At 36.6% G+C, this 24372-nt stretch overlaps 2 protein-coding genes across 2 annotated transcripts in view; one reads left to right on the top strand and one right to left on the bottom strand.

Moving 5' to 3' along the window:
- Positions 1–17537, top strand: part of LOC141429707 (organic solute transporter alpha-like protein) — a 32040-nt gene extending 14503 nt beyond the window's left edge. The window contains exons 3-7 of the mRNA XM_074090156.1: positions 6485–6633; positions 7407–7493; positions 10884–10980; positions 14462–14708; positions 15319–17537. Coding sequence (XP_073946257.1) covers positions 6485–6633; positions 7407–7493; positions 10884–10980; positions 14462–14708; positions 15319–15440 — 702 coding nt within the window. The 3' untranslated portion in view covers positions 15441–17537. The remainder of the gene's footprint in view (positions 1–6484; positions 6634–7406; positions 7494–10883; positions 10981–14461; positions 14709–15318) is intronic.
- Positions 17538–17609: 72 nt separating this feature from the next.
- Positions 17610–23090, bottom strand: LOC141429705 (uncharacterized). Its single transcript, XM_074090153.1, has 6 exons — positions 22217–23090; positions 20889–21106; positions 20662–20806; positions 20289–20556; positions 19987–20192; positions 17610–19690 (listed from the first exon to the last, which is right to left on the bottom strand). The coding sequence occupies exons 1-6, from the start codon at positions 22829–22831 to the stop codon at positions 17840–17842; spliced, it is 3303 nt and encodes a 1100-aa protein (XP_073946254.1). The 5' UTR covers positions 22832–23090; the 3' UTR covers positions 17610–17839.
- Positions 23091–24372: the final 1282 nt, after the last annotated feature.

Raw genomic sequence — 24372 nt, 5'->3', positions numbered from 1 at the left:
CGGAAGACGAAGCGTTGGCAGGCCTCCCACTAGGTGGACGACGACATCATGAGAGTTGGGGGGAAGCGGTGGATACAAGTGGCGAGTTGTTCGTTTATTGTGACCTTCTAAGGAGGAGACCTTCCTTACTTTTCGTCTTGCGATTGATGATAATGAATGCGTGAATCTAAATATTTTGCAATAGGTTTGTTTACTCGTCTGCTCTGTGTAATGTTACTGACCTGTCTTCGAGAATATTGACGAATATTTTCTTAGCGAATTTGGCGGTTTGGCCTCGCTCCAGATATTTTGCATGTATATATTATTATGTATGTGTTCTCTCTAATCCAAGTCATCGTAGCCATCTTGTGATTGGCATTTCTAACATTTATTTCGTTTGTTTTATTTAACAGACTATTATATAAAACTAGAGTTTACCCCCGGCTTCGCACGCGTAAACTACCTACTCGATCTGGTAGTTACAATTGAAATTACGGGATTTTACAAAATTCCCCTGGGAAATCCCAAAATTTATAGCTAGATCTTCATTGAGGTTGTGTTAAGAACAGCTGTACAAAATTATATACTGTATTAATTATTCCGTGGGAATGTCGGAATAAAAAGTAGCTTATCTGTTATTCCGGACGTCAAGCTACCTACATACCAAATTTCATGACTCTAAGCCCAGCGGTTGCTATTTCGAGATTTTATCCCTATCCCGTGGGAATATCGGGATAAAAAGGAGCCTATGTGTTATTCCAGACATACAGCAACCTACATACCAAATTTCATGACTCTAAGCCCAGCGGTTGTTATTTCGAGATTTTATCTCTATCCCACGGAATATCGGGATAAAAAGTAGCCTTTATATTAATCCAGGGTATATATTACCTATATGCCAAATTTCATTCAAATCCGGTTAGTAGTTACCTACAACATACATCCAAACAAACATCCATCCATACAAACTTTCGCGTTTATAATATTAGTGGGATTTGATTGGTTACGTACAATAATAATAAAATAAAATGCTCAAAATAAAATTGAAAAGCTTGATTTGTTTTTGATTTTAATATTTCATGGATTCCTCCATCCATTTTAAACATAATTAACCATACAAGACAGAGACTGACTGACGAAACTGACCGTGGATCGAACCTGGAACCTCAAGGTTCGTAGTCAGGTTCTCTAACCAAACCTCTCATACTAGACTATCCGGGCGTTATGTAGGTACCTACATAATTATCTGTTCTGAAGTGGTTAATGCTATTGGTAATAAATAACTCCGTTTTCCGGCAGTCAAAATGGCGGAAAGAAAGGTTGCGTAGATTTCCCTATTATGTTGTTTCTTACATAACAATGATTATCTATCGCTCACCACTCCTACCAATACCAAACATAAAAGTTAAATGTCTTACTAGCTTATTCCGAAATAGGTCTTAGGTTTAACTTAACGATGTGATCTTCTTCTATCTAAACGATAATAATGTGTTTTTATTCTGATGTAGGATTTTCGTGGTTACATTTTTTTATGTATGGGTTGTAGAATTCCATGAGATTTTCGATTATTTTTAGACGCCCTGTACTTCTGCTAGATAACCTGGAAACTGTAACAGAATTTCTACTAACTCAACAAAAATGTGCCCACGAAAATTAAACGGAATAAACGCTCGAATACTGAGAGTGACCCATGAACATGCGATCAGTACCCTAACTTAAGTATCCACTTTTTCATACTAGTTGTATAGAAAAGGGGATACTTATGTTAGGACACCGATTGTACTTACTTGATCATACATACCTACCATTGTTAATAGCATTACACCAGCGATGGCTTTGCGATAATTTTGTGAAGATAATCCTCGACTGTTAAATTGAGGACGCGATTGTAAGCAGGCAATAACACGGTCACCACGCTCAACGAACGACGATGCTAGATTTTAATTACTAACGATGAATAACTTACAAACATGCACAGCACACCTAGCACGTAAAATGTTATAGCTCAAACTCAAAATCATTTATTTGCCTTGAAGACAAAACCCTGTAAGGGCACTGCAATAATGTACTAATTAGGTATTAAACTAACCTTAAACTTAGTTAACGCATAGTCAAAATAATAATAAATTATACTCGTAGTAAAACACAAGATACTATTACATATTTTCCTATCTACTGCTGGCTAATGCTTATCTTCTAAAAAGTACTTGTACTATTACTTATTCAGTGCTAGAAGGTATTTAGTAAGTGCAGTTTTAAATTTTAATGAAGTCCTTTTATGCTTTTAATTAAATTTGGAATTTTATTACCTATATATTCTGATGTACATCAAAAATATTTTCAAGGTAGAGCAAGGTAGCTAAATAGTAGCGTTTGCAAACATCCTTCATGTCACAAGCGGCGACAGGCCATATTGTCTACGCTCTGATCGTATACACAATCTCTTTTCTACCCTCGTCTTATACCGTGTGACAACGAAGTGGAGAAAACAAATGTGATTCCAGCCGTGTTAGGCAATAAGGCCTCACTGTTAACGATTATGCGTGTCCGGTGGCGCGGCGTTTCTTTCTATCTCTGTGTGTCCTACCAACTGTGGCCGTATTGTCTAACGCGCGGGAGCTCGCGATCGCATCCGATCCACCATCTCTTTCTGCCCTCATCCCATACCGTGTGACAGAAAGAAGCGGTGACAACGCCAGTTGAACTTGGTGGAATAGAGAGGCCTAATACGCTAATGGTTAATTCGGCCCTACCTACCAAGAATCGATTCGAGCGTCTTGATCAAATATTTTTTTGTTAAAAATCATTTTTTATGTAAGCTTTTTTTGCTGACTACATATCCGTACCAAATTTCCGCTCAAAGTCGTAAAATGTCCAGGTGCCCAAGTCGTAGAACGTCAAGGTCGTAAAATAACCAGGTAATAGAATGTCAAGGTCGTAAAATAACCAAGTAGTAGAATGTCAAGGTCGTAAAATAACCAAGTAGTAGAATGTCAAGATCGTAACAAGTCGGTACTATTAACCATTGAGGAGTTCCTTCCTGCGGAGAAATTTCCATGATTTGACCCAAACAAACAAATAAACAGGTGAAACTTAATAAAAGCTTGTATAAAAACAGCAATTCTCATTCATCTTACCTAGTCTAATTACCTACACCGTGCCGCTTTTTTTCGCACTACGATCACGGTAATTAGACTGAGAGTAGAACAGAGCTATGAGAATGGAAATTTATTTTATAAGAAAACAAAAAAATCTTTTTTTATAATAAAACGCGTTGAAGCCATCCAGCACAAGCAGCCGTAATTGCAATTACCTATTGCTTTGCTCGTCCCTTTGAGCCTTATTGCGTCACGCTCGGAAACCATAAAGTGTGACATTATGTGAGCTTTTATGAGCGAGCTTTGTTGCGTCACAAACAAACAGTCTTGAGTTAGTATAAGGTTGTAGGGTTAATCCGTGGTTATAATCGTAAAGTTCTACTCTACGTTCTGCGAGTTTAGTATTAGCTAATTTTCGCAATTTGTTCGCGGTTAGGAATTGCTTCATTGTGTTAATGGACTTTAGTAACGTGAGAACATTGGGTTGGTTTTGTATTTTTGTATGAGTATATGTTAGTGTTTGCATTGTTTATGATGTATAGTAAACGTATAACTAGCAACGGAAATAGACATAAGCAATTGGTTAATCGTTTATTATTTTGAACTCTAGAATTGCGCATTCACTTATACACACAGATAAATAAATATTAAAATAAGAAAAACGTTGCGGAACGAGCACGTAAAGTTGCAGTGCTTTGGCACCAATTCCGTCATCATCAACATCATCATGTCAGTCAAAAGACGTCCACTGCTGGACATAGGCCTCCCCCAAGGCTCTCCACTCAGAACGGTCTTGTGCTTACCAATTCCGTACTTAAGCAATAATGAGGTATATAAGTACGAGTACGAGTATTATACTTTTTACAGTTACGAGGAATGTGAAAGTTATCAATGTCACCCATGATCGTGGTGCAGTGTTGCAAATTTCTTCCGTTCTTTGAGACATCTTATAATAGTTGAAGACCAATTTATTAAACACACAATTAAATCTTAGGTAGGGCTACTTTTTATTCCGATATTCCGAAGCGAAGGGATCAGGATAAAATTTCATTATATCAAAGTCTCGAGATATGAAATGTGGCACGGCGGTGTTATTATTAGGTACCATCAGCCAAATAGGTAAGTGGTCTATCAATTTTTAAACAATTTCCTATCAAATTTATTATGTCACTAAAGTCGAACTTTCAAGTTGACAGACACGTCTATTGGCATTATTGATTTATGGCATGCAAACGATTATAAACTTCAGGGTGGTAGACCACATATTTGGCTGATGGTACAACATAAATGAAGACCGCAATGCAACTTAGGGATTCCCACAGGAATTTTCGCAAAATCCCTTAATTTTTGACGGACTTCAAAAAGGAGGAGGGTCTATGTTCGACTGCATGTCTATTTTTAATTTGACTAGTTCCTATGGTTCACGCGAGCGAAGCCACGGGTAAAGGCTGGTGTATAATAGGTAAATGTTTAAGGCAGTATGACTGCGCTTTTAACTTTCAAATTCCGTTTATCCCTAACTTATGTACATTTGTTCAGAAACCTTGACCGCAATGTTCTTGACCGGATCCCGCCTCTTCGTGGGAGTTGCTACATTCACTATTGTTTACTAGTTGACATAACAATCATTACTTAGGTACATATTTATGTAATTCGGCCACAGCTTTGCTCAGCGGAATAATACATGATAATTAATTCGGCGTTTTGACGGTAAGATTTTACCAGATATTGTATATAAGTAGCTTGTTTCGTCTACCGTACTGTCTGCCATTCAACTGCGGTAACAATGTGTTTTAATTTTAGTATTAAACGTGTTTATTTTGAGACTATTTATTAAAGAGATTAATATACTTACTCTTAGTGATCCTGAAGAAACAAAAACAGTTCATTTTAAACTGATGACGTGTTTTGATCATGAAACTACCGTGAGACTCACTCATTTTAAATGATAACAAAACGGATATCTCACGTCTTGCTCCCAGAAGAAGGGTACGGATTAGCCCGAAACATGTCGAGCTAAACTCGATTTCAGACGTAAGTTAGCCGTTTTGTTATCATTTAAAATTATGACGTCTTACTTACACCCAAATTTGCTTTCAACTTGTTTTTCGCTACACCATGTCCAATTAAAGCTTAGGCTAGTTAGTTCACTCGTAGAATAGTACCTAGAACTTACACATATATCTTTTCCATGTTGTTATAATTATGAGAAAGAGATAGATTATAAGATGTTACCTATATATAAGTTTTCGTTGGTGTGACGCAACTTAGAGTTAACAGCCAGCGTGGATAACAATGAGATGATTAATCTAATGTGAGATATGACCTGTGACGTGTTGTCTAGAACCTTCTGGCACTCGTGATCGCGTGATTCACCATCTCTTCCTATCCCATCCCATACCTACCATATACCGGGTGTGGCCTGTAATACGAGAAAATAATTAAAACATAGATCGTACTCGTCAAACTTATTAAAATTAGTTTAGCGACTTTTAAAAGTAATGGAGTCTTTAGATTTTCCTTTTTTCATACAAATTAAATACTGCAGTCAATGTACGCCATCCTAAAACAACTGACGTCGCCTGTCACGCTACAAAAATCACCCATTTTGCTTTACATTGCTTCTTCGAATAAACTTTGAAGTGTAATAAAAATTAAAAAACTAATTATTTTTAAAAGCCAGAGAACTAATGTTGTTCATTTTGACGAGTATGATCTATGTTTTAATTATTTGCTCATATTACAGGCCACACCCGGTATAAAGTGCTCGGTTGTTTTATGCGATAAACTTTGCGTTAAACGCCATGCATTGGACAATGTAAGGCAGGGTTTCTTAAACTTTTTGCAGTCACGGACCACTTTCACAATTTAAACAATTCCACGGACCCCTGTCAAATAAAATTCTAGTAAATAGGTTTACACACTGACCCTTTATACATACTCTCATCTATGGACTGACCTACTGCGGGGCCCCTGACACACAGCTATGGACCCCTAAGGGTTCCTTGGACTCCACTTTAAGAAACCCTGACCTGATGTAAGGTAATAATGATGTGCGTCAAACACATTGCGTTTAACGCAGCGTTTATCGCTTGAAACAACCGAGCGCTTGGCCTCTGTTTCAATACAATATATATATATATATCTATAAATATAGTAAATATATATCTATAAACTGAAACAATTACTATGCTCACCCACAACCTTATGATAGCTACGTTTATGCAAGAAATGTATGTTCATGTAATTCCTCCACCTCCACTCTTTCACACTGTAAGAACACACAAGGTTTGTGTGATTTGTGTGTGTTCTTATAGCGTTGAGGGGGAGGAACTGCATGAACACACATATATTTCTTCCTCTGCAAAGTAACGCCTGATTCAATAAATTAATTATATATATTTCAGGTGGTATCCATTGCTGCTTTTATGGCACTGGTGGTTCCTCGAACGCAAGTGCTCTCCGAGGCGATATCGCAAGAGGCTGTCATGTTGGGGCTGTATCACTTCTATTGCTTGGTCGTAGCTGAATGCGGAGGACCTGAGCATCTTGTTAGGTAAAATATAATTTCATATTCAATTGTTTTAGAACTAAGTAACAGGCCCAATCGAAGTGCAAACGGCAAACGAACTTCGTATCTTGCCGTCCCGCTGACGGTTATATTATTTAATTTAATACGGTACCTAAGAAACGAACTTAGATTTTCGAATTTCGTAGAGTAGCCCCAGGCTGATTCGGAAGACGTGAGCAGGAACCACCCTACCGGATTCAGTTAGTCTTCTACCATGGTGTTAGTGAGATTAACGTTTTTTATAACTTTGTAAACAAAAAAATATTAAATTACTTATTTATTACGTGCATGGTTAGGTACTCTGCAATTAAAAGTGTGGGATGTTATTATTTGTTCGTAGACTTCAAAAGCGGTAATGGTTTTAAATATAATAGCACTCTTATTACCTTGAAGGTATCCTTTGAATACTATGTTCGTCCACTTCTGTTGCTGACTGTGTATATCCCATGAAATGTATGTTTCGCTTTACGTCCGTATGGCCCTTACCAGTACTGAGGCCGTTTTGAGTTCTGGTATGCGAAATCTGTCATTTGATTGCGATCGCGAGTGCCAGAAATGTTAGGCAAAACGGCCTCAGTACTGGTTATGTAAGGTGGTTATGTAGGGTGAAAATACGCTTCGCAGTAGTCGTAGAACTTTTATATGAATTTACTATATTTTTTTCGGGTTGCTTTGTAACACGTTGTATAATGAACAAAATACTTTAATGTAGCAAACACTTAGCAAAATGATAGATAATAAATGATTTTAACTAACAGACGCACGGAAGGATCCCTGCTCGAGACTAGAGTGCTGCCGTGCTGCTTCTATCCTTGTTGCATTCTTCCACGACCGAAACTACAACCGTAAGTTATTATTTGGGTACTAGCATTCACGTGGGTAATAGTATTTTATGCAACTGTGTCGTAATAGGGGTCCTTAAAACACGGTTGTGGGTCACATGAGTGTTTTATGGCCTAATTACGTACAGTTGCATACAATATTTTATCTATATCCATATATTAAATCCTCTCTCATGTGTTCAAGAACCATTGAGAATGACCTGCATTAACGAGAACTAGGTAGGTATGTCTGCCCCACGAGCTGCGCCCGCTGCGCGCGCGACGACCTGCTGCGACGCTACGATACAGCCGTGTTCATAATAGAATCCAATGTCGTAATGCTGTCGTGACCTATGGTTTTTGAACGCAAATTGAGGATTTACTATACGGATGTAGATAAAAACCGTTTTGCATGCACGCAGCAATCTAACAGTTGAATAGAAATGCATAATTTCGCTAAAATTACCGTGGGAATTGCCAAACCGTCGATTTCAGTTACGGTGCGCAAAAAGCTACCGCGCCAAATTTCAGTTGAAATTTTGGGATTTTAATCCGATTCCATGGGAATTTTGGGATAAAAAGTAGCCTATGTGTTATTCCAGATGTACCTACACCTACGTACTATCTGTATACAAAATTTTATTTAAATCTGCCCAGCCGTTAAAACTAAAGAGCGAAGGAGTAAAGTACCAAACGACTTGACGACCGGATGGCCAAGTGGTTAGAGAACCTGACTACGAAACTTGAGGTCCCGCCGGGTTCAATTCCGGGGCAGATATTTGTATGAATAATACGAATATTAAATTATATTTTGTTCTCGGGTCTTGGATGTTTAATATGTATTTAAGTATGTTTATCCGTTGCCTACAGTCTGTTCAATATAGGAATGGACATAAGGAAAATAGGCTTTTTATGATGCACGCTTTAGGAAGTCATTTAATAAATTGCATTTTTTTGGTATACGGTCTAAACTAAATTCTAATTAAAATATCAAAGACGTCACTATTAGTTTCAATTATTCAGTAACTAACTGTTGCTCGCGACTCCGTCCACATAGAATTCGTTTATTGCTATCCAGCGGGACCTATGCAATTTTCCGGGATAAAAACTATTCTCTGCCCTTCCCCGGGACTTGTACTATCTGTATACCGAATTTCATCTAAATCGGTTCAGCGGTTCAGACGTGAAGATTTAGGTAACAAACAAACATACAGAATAACAAACTTTCGCAATTATAATTAATATTAGTGAGATTAACTTTGCTATTATTCATATACCTACTTACTTAATAATTTAAATACAATAAAAAAACTTTTTGTATTTTGTTAAAAACAGAAATGTCTTCCTATAAAATACCCAAAGAGGCAGAGATAAAGAACATTCTGAAAGAAATGGAACGTTTATAATATTGTGAAATCAAGAAATATTGTACATTATTTGTAGTTTTTAATCGCCAGTTTGGATCAAAATGACTGTGATGACCTTCATATACGAATAGTTATCTTTTCACAACTAAAGCACTGCATTAAATTTGATGAAATTTGGAATGGAAAAAAGCTTGAACTTCATAGCAGAAACTACGAGTGAGCGAATGAGTCCACGAAATACAGTTATTAAATTATATGTTATAAATATAAATAGAATTAATATTATGTAGCAAATTACGTATTAACATTGTGTTATTTTGTAAGTACCTACATTACGTATTTATCTACCTGCAAAGTAAGTAAAGAAAATTATGACTTCGTCTTATTACTTCTATTATTCATCATCATCATCGTCATTATTACTACGACTTCACAAAAAATGTTTAGAACCGCTTCTTCTGTGACCTTCTAGAGTCCAGTGTTATCCTGAATGGACTATAGTTTGGAACTAGGTCAATTGGTGTCAAGTGTCCCATCATGATATTTATTTATTAGAACCCTACACGTAAAGTAATTCTGAACGACAGGAGTGTGATTATAACTGTAATTAACGGACCACGCTAACTCCATTGTTTGATGGACCTTGTTGGTGTTATTCCCTGAGCAATCAGTTCTGTGAAGGACGAGGATAAATTGCAATTAACTAATAGCTGTCATTTTCGCTTGATAAATTGTATTGACACCATTAACGAAGTAAAAATTCGGTTATACGTAGTACCAAAAATAATGGATTACCTGCGTGTAACTTGAGCCTTTCCTTCCATTAACGTGGCAGGTAATTTGCGTGGCAATTTGACGTTTTGAAAATGGACAGCATTTAATTATGTATGACATTGATAATTCAATTTCAAGGTTATAGGTCAAAGTGCAGCCATTAGACCTTTAATAAATTGTCGCTTACATTAACTTTAATTTTAAAGGAAGGAAACAAAATTATTCAGTCTGAGTTAATAATTGCGGTTAACGTATTCGTAATCAAGTAGCAATTTCTTTATTTTTTTCCTTGTTATTTAACTGATAACGAAGAGGTTCTAATTAAAAATAATTATTACAAAAACTTCTCTTAATAGGTCAAAAATAATTTACTTGAACATATATTATAATAAAAAGAAGTATTCTATTAGGTATTGTTTAATTTTAATTGTTAAGTAAGTATTATTTTACTCATAGATATTTTGTCACTTTACCACAACCTTCGCTGTAGGTAGTATGTATATATATATATATACCTAGACTTTACTAATTGCTATTAACTTTAAGTCGTTAAGCATTACCTACCTAGTTTGGAGCCCGCTGACACTGTATTTATGTTACCTACTGTTTCTGAATCAATAAAAACTTTTCATTTCATTTCATTTTCGTACAAAATACCTAACTACTAAGGATAATATAAATAAACCTTTTAACTTGCTTAACCTTATGCTCAAGCAAGTTTAAACTTATCGCTTATTTGTAAGCGTAAAGTTGTTGGGGGCGTAAGATAAAGGGCAAATTTTGTAATGGTCCTCCGCAAGGTAACGCCTGTTAATTAAAATACCAAGGACAAGCGTTTGCCCTTAAAGGGGTCATCCCTTTGAAGTCATCCATTAAACGGCACACATTTAGATTTATATCTACAACTACACGCAGGTATTAGCTATAAAAATGGGGTCGCCTTCCTGTTTAAGTACCTACATGACCACTTTTGTGATATGAATAGAATTGGGTTTTGCATTTAAGTGATGGTTAATTTTGCTGGACATTTTACGACTTTGACGTAAGACGCCGGAGGGGAATGCGTTTGTAGGAATGTAAAGAATTTTTACACTTGTCTGTACCTACTACCTAGACGTAATGCTATACTTATTATATAATATAATACACGTCGCTCCCTTAAGAAATGGCGTTTTTTTTTAGTGTAAGATAAATTAAAGGTACTTAATTCTCGTAATACTACTTGTACTATTTGTTCTGTAGTAATTCGTACCTAAGCGTTTTCTAATTTCAGACGACATTTCAAAGTCCTCCGGATGTTGTTGCTCCAAGTGCCGGTGATCCAGGGACTGATCTACATCGCTATACTGGGTTTGCGAGCCGAGGATGTGGTAAGCTTTATTTAATTTGCAATGTTTATTTTGTTTGCTATACGATTTTTTTTAATAATAATGTGAATCTATGGAATTGGATGAAACAGAATCTTTGAACTTGATTTTCTTTTCATCCAGTTCTTATTATGGATTTGACCCGAAACTTGGCAATCATGCGTCCTTCTAATGGTAATACAATAATAATATGGTAGGTACCTACATATAGGTATGGTACAGTAAATAAAACTGAATCGCGTATCGGTGAAACTTTTGTGCTACCAATGTCATCCCAATCTATCAAAGAAATCATAGCGAAATTGATTATGAAAAGGTTCTACCCTGGTACGTGATTCAGTTTCCTCGACTATACCACCATGCTGATCAGCTGATCAGCTGCTGATGATGGAGTCGGAAGCTAGGCATTATTCGTACGTACAGCTATGTCGCCCGTAACTTCATCTGCGTCCCGTTCGATTTTTGCTCTTTCTATGGATTAAGATGAAAGTAGTCTAATGCTCATCAACGATAGTGTGGCTCTCTATTAGTGAAGGACTATTCCTAATCGGTTTACATTTCAGAGACAGGCTTTATATAAACTAACATTAAAGTTCCAAAATTGCACACCTACCGAGGCTACGGCAACGCACGATCGGCGGTACGCAGGCATTTTTCCTATTCATTGCGTGTGTAGCCAAGTAACCCTGCGTGACGAGCGTGTCGGGCTCGCAATGGACAGAGAAAACGCTAGCTTCGCTGTCGATTGCGCGTCGTCGTGGTCAGCAGGGCTACTACGAAACTCGAAACTTGAAGTTCGTGTCGTGCGATCCATCTGACACTTATACTATTTAATACGAGAGCGAAAGGGATGGTACAATACGATCTTCGAGTTTCGTAGTAGCCCTGCTGGGACGTACTCACAGTTGCGGCAATACGCTTCTAGTTTTCCACGCGAGTGAGCCGGGCAGTTTTGTAATCTGGCGCAATCGGCGTCGCGTAACTTACCTGCTAATGGTTTCGATTCATATGATTAAACGTATAGCTCCAGATTGTTAGTGTTAGTCTTATCCAAGGAACCCTTATAGTTTCGTGTTCAATGAATATACTTAAATAAGTTTTTATGATGCGAAGTCAAAAACTGTTTCTAAGAGCTTGTTTCTTATGTTATCAACGGCGGAAACATATTTCTGTAAAAAGCCACGTATAAATTTTAAGCTAGGCTCAGTATCTAATCGAGCCATGTGAAAGTCTTTACTAACCGGTAAGGGCAGGTTGTGTAATTAGCATTAAATCGACTCGTGTAACCCGTCCTTACATACTTACGGCATTAGGGTAGAGTTCAATAGGTACGTGGTAACACCGGTAGTTAAAAATAGTAAGTATGAGAGATTTCCATTGTGACAAAAAACATATTAACAATTTATTGAATCAGGCGTTACTTTGCGGAGGTCCATATCAATGAACTCAATGAGGTCGCGGGTGAGCAAAGAAATTCTTTTAGTTCATACTAACAATTGTATGGCTGGCTTTTTCTAGTCGATCATTTTATATCTCATCTCAACTCACTAATATTATAAATGCGAAAGTTTTTAAGTCTGTTTCTTTGTTTGTTACCACGTCTGTCTTCACGTCTAAACCCCTGAATCGATTTTGATGAAATTCGGTATACAGATAGTTTGAGTCCCGGGTAGGGTTGCCATATATGAATAAATTAAAAATCCTGACAAAAATCCGGACATCACCCTAAAAGTCCTGACATTTTTTTGAAACAGAGATTTGACGTAGGTACCTACGTTGAAGGAAGGACGTGCCGGCGCGGTGCTGAGCCACGACACTTCCATTGTGCCACGAAAATTTTCCAAACAAATGAATGATTAATTTTCGTATCACAATGGAATAAAAAATAGTAATTCTATTTACTTAAAAAATTAAGAGAATTTTTGATCAATAAATGTTACTATACTCAATAGATGAGTTTATGAATGATACGTCAATTAAATGAAATCATAGGTACGTAGGGAATTGACTTTATTAAATATGAATTGTATTATTATTGTTAAATTTTTGCTCTTATTATTTTAGTTTATTGAAGTCTTGTTAGTCTTGTATCTCTCTGCATGTATCTAATATATAATGTAATACCTGTACTTACATAAAAAATGTAATATAAATTGCTGTGCACCTATAGGGTTCATGTCTCGACACTATTTTTAACCGACTTCAAAAAAGGAGGAGGTTCTATGTTTTAATTTTTGTATTTTTTTTATGTATGTTCACCGATTACTCAGTCAAGTGTAGACCGATTTCCAAAATTCTTTTTTTATTCAAAAGAGTATTTTTCTGAGGTGGTCCCATTGTCACCAAGTCAAGATCTAGGGAAATCGAGGGCAAACCTCCAATTTTATAGGCACACCTGTAACGATTTTGGATTTTTTATCATTAAGATGAACTTTTACTGGACCTGATGAAGAAGACCGTAGATGACCAATGGAACTCATCAAAGCTAAGTAATGGAAGTCGGTGACTCAGCACGACCCAGCAGGAGGGATTGAAACCCATAGTATGTAGGTGAGGTAGACGACCATTGTCCCACTCCGGCTGGCTCGTGCTGAGGCACCGACTTCAAGCTAGTACGTACCTTGAAAAATATTTTCAAGGTTTTTGTAGTCGGTGCCATTTTTTGTTATTTTTTTGGAGTCGGTTTTACTTTATTATTAAAAATTTTCTTTTTTATTATAAGATCTTATGTAGGATGTGATTGTTATGCAAAAAAATAATTATTATTATTATACTTGCGTTAAGGTGCAACTTTTTGGTCTTCACCCTTTGATTAATAATTCAAACCAAATAACAAAATTAGATTGTTACTAGTTTGAAGCAAATAAATAATTGATTGAGATATCTTTAGCTGTTATTTATCCTATGTAAAATTGCTTTGAAAGAAATACTATTAATTTTGTTGATTGGTTACTACTTAATTTATCATTTTACTCATAAAAAACGGTGTAATTAATGTGTCATGAAAACAAGTATTTAATTTTTTTTCAATGAGGTTATTTCAAAAAATCCGGACACTTGGTAAGTCCGGCCGCAATCCTGACAAAGGGTTAAAAATCCCGGCATGTCCGGACAAATCCTGACGTATGGCAACCCTAGTCCCGGGGAAGGACATAGGATAGTTTCTAGCCCGGAAAATTGCATAGTTTACGCTGGATACCGATAAACGAGCTCTATGCGGACGGAGTCGCGGGCAACAGCTAGTAATTAATAAATATAATGTGATCCAACATTTTGGTCTCCACTCATTGACTTCCGTGCAAAAGCGGTTTCTATGCCTTCACAGTTTCGATAGTGTATATAGACCTTTCGAACGGGACTCAAAAGTTAGGTTAAGGGGGGTAAGGTTGGTTTAAGTACGCCTGAGTTTTCTTCGTCCAGCATAATGAAAATGAAAGAACTCATCCTCTGCCCATTAAAAACTTAATTCTTCTTTTTTCCGCAGAGCGTTTACCTGAGCAACTACATCTACTTCCAACCATTGGTGGCCGCTTCGGTCCTGACCGGCATTTGGGGCATCATGATGTGTCTCAAGGCAGCCGAGGCCACAGGAGCCAGGCCTCGGGCTCGCTTCCTGGCTCTGCAGTTCGCTCTGATCATTGTAAAGGTGCAGTGTGGGGTGGCCAAAACCCTGCCAACATTGACCTCGTTGAAGTGTCTGTTTGCTTTAAATCCTTCGGTTGTAGTTGACTGTAAGTATTTGTTAAATGCCTGCTCTAGTTTAGCTAACCTGAGGTACGTGGTTATATGGCACACGCAGGCCTGTGTACGGACCTATATGAATTGAAATTACGGAGGTAGTTTAAAGACTAAAGACGCCGGGTGAGGAAACGATAAACCTGAGAAGCAATTCAATGGTGTGTACGTTCAATCCGCACTGGGCCCGTGTGAACTATGGAATATGAAAATATTAAAAGCATAATTTACGCAAAAGTTAATTACTAAACGAAATGAAGAAAAACATCTAATATTTTTGAAAGCAAAGATAATTAAATTTTATAAGTATTTACCTTTAAATCAGCAATATATATCAGCAGTATATTTATATATTTATTTCGGGAATCTCGGAAACGGCCCCCTTACGATTTCAAAGAAATTTGCTATGTCGGGGTTGGTCCATTTGTGGAAGAAAGGCGTGTTTTCGAATTTTACGCGAGCAATGCTTGGTTGCCAAGATACTTTTGAATGAACGAATTAATTAGTTTCTCTCATAAAGGACTTTGACGTGAACTTTTTCTACGTTTTTCGTATAAGTAAGTATGGTACCTACAACATTTTTGAAGCATGTATTTTCTTTTCCAGTAATCCACAATACTGTCACGATATTAGAAATGTTGCTGCTTTCAATCTGGGCATGGCGTCTCTACAAGGTGCCGCCAGGGAAGATACTCGAGAACGAACAGAATATTATGCCCGCCGAATAACTTATAGCAACATAGAAAATGCCTAGGGATATAAATATACTCTCTAGGGATAAAATTATCCCTTATATATATATTTATAGGCGTTTGATATTGAGTCAAAACATCAAATTTGTCTAGGGACTAATGAGTTCCCATACGTTGATGTGTGTATTATGTTTTGTCTTATATAACTACATGATTTCTTTATTGGTCAGTTCAGTATGAATTGGCATTAGTGAGAGAGTTATTTTTGTTCATTTTTAGAATGGTGACTGATTTTGTTAAATTCTGTACTGTGTTGTTTCTAAGCTTAGCACTTATTTAATATTAGATATTTTACCGCGTGACGTTGCTTGTTTCACAAATTGTATTGAGAATGTTTTTGCGTATTAAGTAATTATAAAAACTATAGTATTCCTCTTTGATCTAAAAGCGTGAGAATTGAAATTTATACTGGTTTAAATTTTGAAGTGATACAAAATTAGTGTTTCAAGCTTAGTTAATGCTGGACAATATAATCATTAACTCTTGATGAAATTAATCTGATATTTGCGATTGGTGATTTTTAACCGACTTCAAAAAAGGAGGAGGTTCTATGTTCCAATGTTTGTATTTTTTTTATTTTTTTATGTATGTTCACCGATTACTCAGTCAATTGTGGACCGATTTTCAAAATTATTTTTTTATTCGAAAGGGTACTCTTCTGAAGTGGTCCCATTGTCACCAAGTCAAGATCTGATGATGGGATCCTAGAGAAATCGAGGACAAACCTCAAACTTTATTGGTACACCTATGACGATTTTGGCATTTTTAGCATTAAGATAAGCATTTACATTCAGAGAGTATCATTTGGTAAAAAACTGGACCTGATGAAGAAGACCGTAGATGACCAATTGAACTCGTCAAAGCTAAGTAATGCTCGCTCGTCTATAAACGATCATGATTAATATACCTAGATAAGCTACGTACTAAGAAGGAGCTTTAAGTTAATGATTCTTTCGAACTGATCTGATACTGAATCCGGAAGGTAGGCAATGGAACTCTGTTATAAAACAATGTAACTAAGCCGTGTTTGGGCTTAATAGAGTCGTTGTGAGATGTTCTTTGGCTACGAATCAGTAAAAAGTGAGGAAAAAAAGAAAATGTTTGACATAAATGTAAAACCGACTCCAAAAAAATAAAGAAAAATGGAACCGACTGACTCAGCACGACCCAGCAGGATGGATTGAAACCCATAGTATGTAGGTGAGGTAGACGAGTAAGTATTGTTCCATTCCTGCTGGCTCGTGCTAAGGCACGGACTTCGAGCTAGTGGGTACCTTGAAAAATATTTTCAATGGTTTTGTAGTCGGTTCCATTTTTCGTTTATTTTTTATTTTTTTGGAGTCGGTTTTACTTTTTTGTTAATTTTTTTTAATTAAACCGTTTTTTTTTAGATTACACGTAAAGTGGGGCTGATTTTTTTTTCTCCCCCAACCTTGTAGTGTGGGGTATCGTTGGATAGGTCTTTTAAAACTATTAGGGGGTAGCCAGAACGATTTTCCAATTCAGTGATTTGTTTGCAAAATATTCAACTTAAAAGTGCAAATTTTCATTAAAATCGAGCGTCCCCCCCTCTAAAATCTGAACCGGTGGTGGGTGGTAAAATTTGAAAAAAATCAGGATGATAGTAATAGTAAGTATATCAAAATTACAAGGAAAACTATAACGGTTAAGTTTTCTTGAGAATTATTAGTAGTTTAAGCAGCCTAAGGTATAAAATATACACCTAAACTTGGAATATTCCGTACAAAGTACGAAATCCTTAGAAAATTATTAGGTACTTAAGTTTTTCGTAATGGCTACGGAACCCTATTTCGAGCGTGTCCGACGCGCTCTTGCCCGGTTTTTTTATCAGATAAATCTGAACTAATGAGTTAATTATATCCAGCATTAACTGGGTTTGACACACTAATTTTGAATCACATTCAAATTTTCACCCTGTATTAAGTGTTGATTGTATACTAGAATTAGAATTTAATCTTACTACACGTTGGTAATTTAAAATGTTGTAAATTTTGATATGAATTTGATATTGTGCCTTTAAGTGCGTAATCTTTATTATTGAATATTCTATGTACGTGATTAGAGTTTGTTTTGATTCAATCTTCACGAATAAATAAGAAAGTGCAAAGAATATAAACATTTAAATAATGCTAAACATCGTTTTATTACATTACATCGTTGAAATATCACGAATCACGAACCACTTCATTTAAAACCACGTAAAGGTTGACTTATTTATCAGTCCTTTAAAAGGATAAGTTCACCTTTGTATATGTGTCTCTCAACGTTAGTTAAAGTTTTAATTTTTATTTTTGTTTAGCAAACAGTTTATATATTATATACATAATAACACAATTTATAAGGTATGTTTTTTTTTACTGTTTGTCATCGTATTTTTGTTCTTCAGGATTCTGTGGTTTATCTTCACTTTCGTCCGATGGTGTGCCCGCTCTAGAACCTTCTGACCCATATATGTTATGAAGTTCCTCTAGCTTGTAATGTATCTTTACACCTTTTGACGTTGTTTTGTTCACCCTGTTTACTAACGATTTGGTTTGCTCTTCGAGTCTCTTGAGACGTAGGTCGCGGGCAGCAAATCTTGCTTCATGGTCTGATTCTGCAGAAGTCGAAGGCTCAGGTGTTTCCCTATTTTCCTGTGTAACATCATCTTGAGCACTCCTAGCATTATGTTTATCGTGAAGATTGTCTAATTTGTGGCTAATATCTTCACTAGCTTTGATTGTGTTTGAAACACTTTTCACAACATTTGTACAATCTTGTTCTAATTTTTGAAGCCTTGCATCTCGTTTTGCTAACCTTTCGTTCTGCAGTCTAATACTTTCGAGTATACTGCTTGGATTAATTTCCGGGACTACAGCATCGACTTGTGGGTCACTGATGGATGATAATGAATTTCTGATAGGGCCAGTAGCGCTAATATTCTCATTATTTTCCGAAGAATCGCAATTTTGTGTAAGTAGCATAGTTGCAATGTCATCATTTACTTTTGTAGTCAGTGCTACTTTGTTGTTTTCTAACAAAGTGATTTTTTCATCTTTGTCTTCAGACACTGGAACTGTAATGCTTTGTATAAAAGCATTATCTGTTCTGGCTACTTCTGGACTTGGTCTTTTTTCAGATTTTATGCTTAATTCTGCACTATCACGGTATCGGCTAGTCGTCGGACGATTTATGAGATGATCCAATGTACTGTTAATTTGCGAGGCTGTCATATCAGTTGACTGTGCTTTCTTCAATACCATTAAACTGTTTTTTTCCAAGTTGCTTAATTTTTCGTCTTTTATGGCCATTCTTTCAGTCTGTTCTTTGATACTTTTAAGAATGGCAGCGGGATCAATTAAAGGTGTTTCTGTTGTGGCTTGGTTCAGGTTACCGTTAAAATAATTTTCACGGTTACCATGTCTATTGACTTCTGGCTCTACAGCTTTGCCGACGCAACAGTAATCATTATTGCAATAATGTTCAACTCCAGAAGAGTCGTCATTACAAGAATCATTTGTAATTTCACATACTTCGTCTTCAGATCCATCAGACGCTTTATTACTTTTATGAACACTATCAGTGTTATTAGATATTGGTCCAGATGCTTCTAAACCAGAAGTGTCATCTTGTGTATCTAAAGGCAGTTCTGCTACATCTATCATATCACTAGCGGGATCTTCCCTCTCAGCTACTAAGTTAAAGTCTGCACTTGAATCCAATATAGCTTCTATAGATTTCTTATTCTTCTTCTTACACCTGGCTTTTGGTTCTGTTACGTATTCACTTTCATCGTTCGATTCAGATGAATCATCTGACGGTCTTTCATCACTGTAACCACTTTCCCCTGAATTGTTAAACGACGGCGAAGTTGACTTCATCTTTCGGCTGGAAAATTCTGCGCGAAGTTTTCTCCAATCATGTTCAGTCTGAGAGTTCTTTTCGCGTGCCTGCTCCCATTTTTCACGACAGTATTCAAGTTCATCTTTAAGTTCGTTAAGCAGTTTCCTTTTTTGTTGTAATTCATATTTGAGTATCTTTTCGTGGGTGTGTAGTTGATGGTGGTGTCTCCGTAGTCTACCAACAACATGCCACGTCTTGCCTAGTTCAGTGGTGACTAGAGACAGCCTTCTTTCTTGTTCTGCCAATCGAGTTTCTAAATGCCCGTTTAACTGTTTCATACGGTTTACTTCTTTGATAAGTGCTAACTTTTCCAAAATCAGATCCTGAAAAAATAAAAGTGATATTATAATTGTAGTCTAATCTTAAACTCAATACACCAAATTTACTTTGGTTTTGACTTTAATGTGCTGAAAGCATTTACTTGGCTTCATATCAAAACACAATTGTAGTTGTATTTTTATGTGCAGTTGAAAAAACTGCGTATTTTTGTTTCAGAGTTCAGAATTTCAAGGATTTTATTTTTGGCTTGTGACACAGACCTGCTGAGTCATAGATCTGGGAAATGAAGTGAGCGAATGTTTAAGTGTTAGTAGTACACATGATCTAATTATTCACTTACCTTCAATCGAATGTACGTCTGACTAACACTTGGCACAAGTACGGAACCCGCCTTAGTTTCAACAGATTTATAACATGTTTCTACTTTCTCGGAGGTTCCAGCCTCTGCTTCTTTCTGGTGGCTTAAAAGCTCGGTGAGAACTCTCCAGACCTTGGGCAGATTTTGAACTATTGTCTCTGCTGATGAATTCACAAGATTCTGTTGGTCTGAAATGAAAAAGTTTTTTTAAATCTACAACATAAACCGTAAGTCTTTTTTTTACATTTTATTATTGTCCAAACCATAACGTTTTATTATCTTACCTGATCCTCCCAAATTGCTTTCTTCACCTTTCACTGTTTCTTCCTCAATAGTACATTCAGTACACTTTACTTCTAATCGGTGTTGCTCTTCTATTTCGTCCACTTGACTTACGATTTCTAGTAATAATTTGGGCAGGGCTGATGACGCTTCGGACCCATTTTCTCTTTCAGCCATGTGTGTCAAAATACCATGATTCTCCTCAAGCCGATGTACTAATTTGTCTAGATCTTTTGTGGTCTTATAACCAAGAAGCACTTGAGAGAAAAGCTGAAAAAATAAGACACATGCAACATTTTAATAAAAAAGACAAATTACAATATGTAAGTAAATAGTTACTACGGAGGAATTTTGGAAAGTAAGTACATTACTAACCGTATTCACAGCGGTCATTTCTTCTTGCAGACCGCGTGTTTCATCTTGATATGAAGATATTTGTCTTTTTTTGTTTTCAACAGTATCTTCCAAGTTGTTCACTGTAGCCTCTAATTCTGCCACTTTTTCCACAAGTTCTGCATTTCTGGAACGTACCAATATACCTACTTAGTTAGCTGTTACTTAACCTGTGAAAATTCCATTTCATGGTTTAGGTTAGGACTTACTTCGTGATTTCAGCTTGCTTAAGCAGTTTTTGCTCTTCAAGCTCCCGCACCAAGCTTTGCCTGGTAACTTCAGCCAGGCGCGCACGCTCTTCATAAAGACCGCGAAGAGTTCGAATATTCTGCAACTGCCTCTCATATTCTTGCCTTAGGTCTGTTGATAACATACTAGCCTCTCTATCAGCTAGCGATTGTTCTATTTCAGCAAGCTTATCCTTTAACTGTAATTATTAAAAGTTAGGTTTCAGTAATAAGATAAAAAAGTTAAGTTAGGTATCAGTAATAAGATAAAATTGCAGTTATTTTTAAATAATCACTTCTAATTGTATGTCGCTGTCTGTCTACAATCACAATTAATATCTTCTAAAGAATTACGTCGTCTGCGTCGTGTGCGCCTTTAATGTTGTGACAAGTGCGTACCAGAGCATCAAACCTTATTTTATTTATTTAGTGCCATAAGTTGGCAGACTGACAAGGTCTATCTCGTGCCAGCGTTACGGTACTGCGTCGTCTGTGATGTGCGATGCGGGCGGTCCCTGACCGTACCAAGTCACTTAGGTCATTGTCTTATTCAGGCCCCCTAATTCATAATTAATTTATTGCTCAAAATAATGTTACAAAAGGTCTTAATTTAACAGTTAACAGTTCATTATTTCACCAAAGTAGCAAAGTGCCTAGAGGCATTAACTTGTTTTTAATTAAAACATTGATTTATTGATATGAGACTAGAGTTGAGTGGCAAAATTATTTTTGCGCCACAATTTAAAATATTGTGTAATTCCATGTTAAAACTGTAAGGGTCTGTTTTACGACGCTCGATAAATTCAGGAATTTAATACCTAAAATATCAGAATATCCCATTTAAAAGCTAGTTGTGATGCTGTCTGTTTATTCGTACAAAAGAAACAGTGACGAAATCATAGTTACATATCGCCGGGGATAGTGCTAATCCGCTTATCTACGTACAGTTTTACCGGGGATGGTTTTAGGAAAATTTATATTTGTTTTATTCAACAAAATGTTAAAGTCAAAAAAACGTGGATTTATTCAAATCAAATGCTAGTTAGGTACGCGATTTGCAGTAACCCCGACATCACATAATATTCCCGGAACTTATGAGAGAATGTTGAAACAGACTTCAATAAATGTATTTGATGTATAGATCTATACTTAGTCACAGAATATATAATAGTACTAACTTAGTATAAGTATAGTACCTACCGCATGAAACAGATTTTATACCTATTTACGATTTGGCCTGCTCACACCTCATTGATACGGAAATTAATTGCTCAATGCTAGGTTGGTCTTCCGCAATATTATGCACATACCTCATTCAGTTGCTGTTCCCGAAGATTTATCATGGTCTTGCTGACTGCAATTACTTCTTTAAGTGCGTTGATATGTTTGATTGACTCCGTATTCTGTCCATTCAAATCAGCTATATTTGAATTCGCATTCTGAAGTGAAACATTTGCTTCTGCTAATTCTCGTCGCAACTTATTGTTGTTGGTCTTTAATTTTTCAAATTCTTCTGTCATATTAGCAATAGCTCCAGCAAGATCTGATATTTCATCAGATGCTCGCAGGTCTTCAGGAATTTCAATATTATTTCGAACTAACAGCTCCCTTAGCATTCTGTTGTTTTTGTACAATTCATGTTTTGCTAGCTTTTCTTCTTCTAAAGACTTTTCAAGTTTTTCTTTTTCAGCTCTATGGCGAGCTAAAATCTGCTTTCTTTGTTCGCGTTTAATACTTAATTGCTTTTTGAATTCATCCATTTCTTGTTCTTTGGCCTTGACACGGGCTTCGTCATCGTCAATGGTGTCATGGAACTCCTCGGCGTCCTCATACGAAGCACTGGCGTCGCTCATTGTTTCACTTTCACTTGTGACGTGCACAGCGGCGTCTCTCCTTGTCGCCTCGGTACTGAACACGTTTCCCATTTTGGGATACTTTTATAAACAACGCACGGATCAAGGATGCGTGACTGTAATATAGGTAACGACCGATATGTTTTTCCCGAGACAAAGAAGTGTCGACTATTGGATCAAAACGAATGTACGGTGTGGTAGTTGCTTCCCGAAATAGATCCCCCGTCAGCTCCAGACGCGAGGCGCGAGCGCAGAGCGTATTCATATTGCCTCGTAGCGTTCTATTCTCTTCGACGAAATTCTGTCAATAATTTATTTTTAATCGTGATATTTTTAAGATGACATGGTAGATAGGTTAACTGTGCACTCACGAGTCTGTTATGCTTGCAAGATGCAAGGGAAAGAAATATGTGGGAAATCTCAAGACGTGTCAATTGAGTTCAATAGGTGTCAGCAGCGTGGCGCCGTAACAACTCGATTCTATTTTTTATATTGCCTATTTTTTGCACGTGGCGTTAATAATTCCAGTTGATCAATAGAAATAGGGAACTATATTTCCTGACACCTAATTTTAGATGTGTCACTAATAATTATCAACAAAATAATGGATCTGTCACCTATAGATCTGTTCCTTAACCCTTAAATTGACAAAATTTAAAAAAGTTCATGATTCAAACCTCATCGTTACACTATAAGTAGTTCAAAAAATTCTACATTAAGTAAATAAAAATACAAAAAGTTAGTCTTGAATGATGGACTCTTGTGGCACACTGCCAATTTAAGGTTAAATGCTTCTACCTATTCTACTACAGGTCTGGTTAAGTACGGCGAGCGAAGCGAGGAGCGTTAGGTAGAACTGCGACCCTCAGCGCGCGAGCCGAGTGAGCGAAGCGAGCGTGCCGGGGTAACAGCCGGCGAAGTGCCAGAACAGACCATTTTTAGGGTTCCGAAGCCAAAATGGCAAAAACGGAACCCTTATAGTTTCGCCATGTCTGTCTGTATGTCTGTCTATCTGTCTGTCCGTCCGTCCATCCGCGGCTTTGCTCAGGGACTATCAATGCTAGAAAGCTGTAATTTTGCACGAATATGTATGTAAACTATGCCGACAAAATGGTACAATAAAAATTTCGAAAAAAAAAATTTTAGTGTACCTCCCATAGACGTAAAGTGCGGCTAATTTTTTTTTCTCATCCAACCTTGTATTGTGAGGAATCGTTAGATAGGTCTTTTATCATCATTAGGGGGTTGCTAAAACGATTTTTCGATTTAGTGATTTGTTTACAAAATATTCAACTTTAAAGTGCAAATTTTCATTAAAATCGAGCGTCCCCATTGAGAGAGAAATTGAGCGTTTCATTAAAATCTAAATCGGTGGGTGAAAAATTTAGAAAAAAATCAGAATGGTAGTAAAAGTATATCAAACTTTCAAGGAAAACTATAACGGCTAAGTTTGTAGTAGTTTAAGAGTAAATAGCAGCCTTATTTATAAAATATACCTAAACTTGGAAGATTCCGTATAAAATACGAAATCCTTAGAAAAATATTACTTATTTTTTTCGTAATGGCTACGGAACCCTATTTTTTTGCTAATACTTACGGCATGAAACTCCGTT

The sequence above is a fragment of the Choristoneura fumiferana genome, chromosome 7 (genome assembly GCF_025370935.1).
Source record: "Choristoneura fumiferana chromosome 7, NRCan_CFum_1, whole genome shotgun sequence".
Taxonomy (NCBI): Eukaryota; Metazoa; Arthropoda; class Insecta; order Lepidoptera; family Tortricidae; genus Choristoneura; species Choristoneura fumiferana.
The sequence above is the reverse complement of the archived record's forward strand: the minus strand, read 5'-3'. Positions and strand labels throughout refer to the sequence as shown.